Source organism: Lipotes vexillifer, unplaced genomic scaffold (genome assembly GCF_000442215.2).
Source record: "Lipotes vexillifer unplaced genomic scaffold, Lipotes_vexillifer_v1.1 scaffold1018, whole genome shotgun sequence".
Classification (NCBI taxonomy): domain Eukaryota; kingdom Metazoa; phylum Chordata; class Mammalia; order Artiodactyla; family Lipotidae; genus Lipotes; species Lipotes vexillifer.
The window spans coordinates 3,050,341-3,055,921 of NW_006782724.1; the positions used below are offsets into that span (position 1 = coordinate 3,050,341).

General features: G+C 45.2%; 1 protein-coding gene across 3 annotated transcripts in view; it reads left to right on the forward strand.

Moving 5' to 3' along the window:
* The first annotated feature begins 3,882 nt into the window (after positions 1–3,882).
* The window catches only part of AQP4 (aquaporin 4), a 9,949-nt gene continuing 8,250 nt past the window's right edge, over positions 3,883–5,581 (forward strand). The window contains exon 1 of one of the 3 annotated variants that reach the window (XM_007455367.1): positions 3,883–4,043. In XM_007455367.1, coding sequence (XP_007455429.1) covers positions 4,012–4,043 — 32 coding nt within the window. In that variant the 5' untranslated portion in view covers positions 3,883–4,011. Of the gene's footprint in view, positions 4,044–5,022; positions 5,056–5,581 lie in introns of those variants that run through there. The other 2 variants (XM_007455369.1, XM_007455368.1) reach the window with 2 other exon arrangements.

The following is a 5,581-nucleotide window of genomic DNA, read 5'->3' on the forward strand; positions in this document are numbered from 1 at the left end:
CTCCTTTTCTCTCTGCCCATTGGCCTAGTGAGGGGAACCCTAAACCTTTTGGAACCCTGCCAGCAGGACCAAAAAAAAATCTCTTGACTATTTTCCCAGGGAATTCCTGCCTTAAATGTCAGCAGAGTACAACTTGCCAGCCAAAGCAGAATCCGCCTGGACCTGAATCAAGAAAACTGCGCCTGCTATAACCAAACGGGAAAACCTGGCCCCATGGGACAAGGGGACAGGGTCAGCGATAGAGTGAAAGGGTCCACGTCCATTGCCAAGACCCATGTTTTGTCAGATTCACCTCACTGAGGAAAGGAAGCTAAGTCAAACTATTTTTGGTTCCTTGCTGTTTTTTGATTGTTATTTTTATTTTTCTCTTTCGGTGGTGAACCATATCTCCAGCAACCACTCTGAATTACTATAAAAGTGAGGTAACACCTCTTTGAAAAGGGAACAAATCTCCACTGAAGCCCTTTGTTGTGGTGCTGGGGGTTGCCTGCTGCTGCTTTTGCTGTTTTGTTTGTTTGTTTTTAATGAACATAATGATATATAAGTGCTCTGGGGGAGGATTCATATCACTGAGATTCATGAAAAGCAATATAAGATTTGTGAGATGCGACTGAGTCTGTCCCTGCCAGCCTGGAGACACTTCCTGTCTGGTCCTGAGGTACTGCTGGCATTTTTAGTGCGTTTGAATTAGTCTTCAATCTCCAAACACATGAAGGAATACTAAAAGTTCTGAGGGCCAGGATGGGAAGAGGGGTCTACAATACCCACAGATACACATCAACTCCCAAGGATAACAATGTGGTATAGTAGATTAAAAATTAGGAGCAAAGTGCATCCATCACTAGTTTTTGCCGAGTACTCGTAATTTTCATTTACCCTTCTTTCATTTTTCTCATCTGTTACTGACCTACAACTTCACAAAGCTATTCAACTAAAAACTCACAAGCTTGCCTGACACACAAGATTGATTTTAAATCAATGTGAAATGTCACTATCCTTTTCCTAAAGATCAGGCCACTATATAGTAAGAAAGTCAAGAAGATTTCATCAATAAATTGTTATTCCATCTTTAAATGAATTTAGGCCCTTGCAAGGTTACCAATGGGGGGAAAAAAAAAATTTAGATCCCGAATCTCATTTGGCTCTAGGCGTAGGCCAGTTCAAAAACAGGTCAGCTTGGGCTTCCCTGGTGGCGCAGTGGTTGAGAGTCCGCCTGCCAATGCAGGGGACATGGGTTCGTGCCCCGGTCCGGGAAGATCCCACATGCCACAGAGCGGCTGGGCCTGTGAGCCATGGCCGCTAAGCCTGCGTGTCCGGAGCCTGTGCTCTGCAACGAGAGAGGCCACAACAGTGAGAGGCCCGCGTACCGCAAAAAAAAAAAAACAGGTCAACTTAGAGGCTATTACTTATATATTCGCCAGCGCTCCCTGCCTCACACTTTTTCTACCATCACAAGTGCATTATAGCTGATATCTTCCATTATCATATGCTGCATGCATTGCCACAGAAAATCCTATTGGAAGTTTCTGTCCCTAGTTTAAAGAAAAGCCAGGGAAGTAGGTGGTTATTGCACAAGACTGAACGTGTCGCCGGAAGACCAATAAGACCATCTCAAATATAAAAAGGATAATAAGGAAGACCTAATAAGAAAAACTACCGCCAGTAGGTGAAGGGTTAATCCCTGGTCGGTTTTGAACCTCTCTGCTGAGAGTACTAATAAGTTGGAGTTTGTGCCAGTTAGGGTGGCCCTTCCCTGGATGGGAACAGCCATCCCTTAGGAACTGGACTGGCAGTGAGCAGCCAGCCAGAAGAAAGGGAAAGGGTCTGAGAAACTGTGGTAACCAAGTTCTGCTGGCACTTTGCAAAATGGTGCTGGGAACTGCCAAGGCCATGGAGTGAATGCTAATGAGCTGAGCGCAACTTACAGAGAGTGGACCTGAAAAATGTCCCCCCAGTGACCAGCAGCTGTAGGGAGTGCCACTTTTGGTAGGTTCCTGTGGATAGGACCACAGGCCTCATTCTTGAGGACAAACCTAAGCCTTGCAACATTGTTCCTGGGGTTCAAAGACCTCACAAACACTTCTGACGCAATGTCAAAGTTTTCAAAATAAAAAAAATTGTTTTGCACCTTTACAAAAAAATCTCATTCTAAAATCTGAATGGTAAACAGCTTTAAGAATCAACATGAAATATTTTGAAATATTTCAAGTGTTCTTTGTGGATTCCCATAAATTCCTCCCTTCCCCTCTCACCAGAGTTTGTTCTGACTTTCAGAGAGCATATTTTTAAAAGCCTGAAACCCCTGATGGACAGCCATCAGTGTGCAGCCACATTCTTAAGGATGTAAATTCAATCTTTGTTATCTGAGAATGCTTGAAACAGGATTAAAGAGCTCCTCTGCAATTCACACTCAAAATTGTAATTCCTCTTTCTCATGAGAGCTTTTCAACCATTCCCAATTCTCAAGTACCCAAAGGAGACAAGAAAACAAAAAATTGTAACTATGATGTGAAAACATAACCCTTTTCTTCTTCCCTCTCCTGTATTTCTTTCTTGCCACACTTCATTCTGAATAAAACTCCTATGTGAAATGCGATGGTAGACGGAGAGGCAGGGCAGGGAGAGGGAGGGTCCCGTAGGTAGATGTGAGTTATTATCACAGGTCTAGTTGTTGGATTGAGTGGTGGTTCATGGATGTTTATTATATACCTTAAAAGTAATCAATTAATTAATGAATTAATCCCTGGTGAGGCAGTGGATGAGACTCCGTAGCGCTCCCGATGCAGGAGGCCCGGGGTCCAACCCCTGGTCAGGGAACTAGATCCCACATGCATACCACAACTAAGAGTTCGCATGCCACAACTAAGGAGGCTGTGAGCCGCAGCTAAGGCTCACACGTGCCACAACTAAGAGGCCCGCCTGCCGCAACTAAGACCTGGTGCAACCAAATAAATTTTTTTAAAGTAATTAATTACCTGTTATAAAATAAAAGAGGGCCATACATGTACTAGTGATGACAGAGTGTCATACACCAAGGATTAGGATTACTCCAATTCTAGGTAACTGAGGTCCATTTAAAGAAAAAAAAATTAATGAGATGGTGACACAGGCACTAATTCTTAGACCTTCCAGGGTTCACCAAACTCCTCAGTCGAGGATGCCTTCATGGGCACACACCTATGCACTTAGAAGGGTCCCACACTTTGTTTCATGTCCTGCTGTTGTGAACTTGAAATTCTTATAGTTCTTCAAAAAGCAGTCTTGCATTCATTTGGCACTGGATCCCACAAAAGATGTAGTCAGTCCTGTCCCAAGGTTTCTAGATATTAAATTTACCTAGAGTTCCCAATAATTTTGTGCCCACCCAAGCTCTATATATTTAAAATTTGCCACTTCTCACCCAACAATTGTTGTTAACATAACAGTCAGGTGAGACTCTACAGCGGCCTTATTTCCTGTTATCCAAATCAGTGCTGCACAGGTTACAAGAGACCTGTAGTTATCTGCTGTGCTTAAAAATCTGCTTCTCAGAACAAAAACTTCACATAGAACCCACTGGATATTTTGCCACTCAAAAACAAATGCACCTCAGCCGAAATCTCAATTCATCTCAACTGCTGGATAAAGCAAATCCATGCTGTAATAGTTGCCACATTTCAACTATACATGTAACCAAAAAAAAAAAAAAAAAAAGACAAATTGTCAGCAATTCTCTGTGGTGGGAGGAACTCAAATAAAGATTTAGGGAAATCCTCATTTTCAAGGGTCACCAGCTAAAGAAACATTAATGTGAGCCAGCGTTTCGTGTTCCTGAAATGCCCTGCGTCTATAGCCATCAGGTAGAAAAAGTCATTTCAAGTTCAAATATAACTTAGCGATTGCCACATGGTGCAGAATCTTTCCACCCCTAAGACTCCACAAACCCAATCAGACAAGTGGCCGTAATCTGACTCCCAGTGCACTGGGAGCCCAGACACAGGCAATGAGCGCTGCCCTCTAGCCAAAGGAGGCATGAGTGACAGACCCGCAGCCAGGCAGTGGGGGTAAGTCCTTCTTTGCCTTAAGGGAACAATGCTCTGACGAAAGATGAAACTCAGACTGACTCTTTCATTACAGATACGTGTGCCTTCTCAGGCAGAATCTAGAAGGAAACTCTCAGGCAGGTGGGTGGTTCTTTCAGGGCTGGGTACCGGGCATATTCATGAGAGAGGAGAGGCAGAGAGAGGGCAGAGGAAAAGGGATGCTTTGGAGCAAAATCCTCCAGATACTGGAGACCTGTGAAAGCACAAGAAAATGACCCTGTGGAGGTAAATCTATCTGTAGCATTTTTCATCAGAAAAATTACTCACCCATGGCCTCAGCTGTCCAGAAGTGGCTCAGGCTGGGCATTCAGCTAGAATGTAATGTGTCCGGCTCTGTACAACCCGGTCACATCAACAAACCCCCTTTGTTCTCCGGCGAAAGAAGCAAAACAAATGGTGATGATGCATTTCCAGGGAGTGTGAACAGGGAAGGGAACATTGACGATAGATAATTAAGAGGGGCTGTGAGAGAGCTGGGGTGAGCGCATGTCAAGCCAGAGGTATGTATGTGCTGCCAGGGGACTCTGGGGTTCACAGCCAACTGAGGTTGATCACTCTGCCCTGGAAAGAGATCAGCGTTCTGCACGTTTTCAAAGAAAGCTAAAGGCATGCTTAAGGAGTCTATCTGTTTGGGGGTTTGGGGGGTTGGGTTTTTATTTCTCTGGCTGATAAAAGCTTGGAGTTGAAAGAGCAACTGAGCTTCTCAGATTAGGTCTCTGGAGAGGGAGGCAAATGCACAGAGAATGATCAGGGAAGGTGAGGGAGAGGGTGCAGCAGGAAGGCGTCTTGTACACAGGGCCTGCCTCTCCCAGATCCCTGTGCTGGGAATGGGACCTGCCGCATCCTGCCCACCTGGCTGCCTTAGCTTCCTGCCTTGTCCTCTTCCTTTTTCCCACCAAATCCGGCCACAGAGGACCATCGCCTGACTTGACACCTTGCCCTTTGCCATCTCGGCTACAGCCGTGGGCCACTGGTGAGTTCAGAAGCCAGCCTGGTAACTTCTTTTTCAATTTGTGAGTTTCTCCCCCTTTGGGATACTTGTCATTTCTCCCCCAGGGCACTCTGGCTGCCCTGCTCCAAGTGCTGTTTTCGTGTCTTTTTTTTTTTTTTAATCTTTATTGGAGTATAATTGCTTTACAATGGTGTGTTAGTTTCTGCTTTATAACAAAGTGAATCAGTTATACATATACATATGTTCCCATATCTCTTCCCTCTAGCGTCTCCCTCCCTCCCTCCCACCCTCCCTATCTTGTCTCTTTATTTTCTCTTCCTCTAGGGAGTGTGATGTCACTGTCCTCCCAGCTGGGGTTTTTCGTAATTACATGATTCACTTAGAGGAGTTCACTGGGGCAAGGGACCGCTGGGGACAGGGCTGGCTGGTCCCCTTCTGGAGCCACCTAGGCTTGGGCAGAAAATGGGTTTTTCTTTCCAACTCTGAAGCAAATCCCCACGTCAGACCAGGGGCTGAGCCGAGATCCTAAAGGTCAGGGCGGCATTCC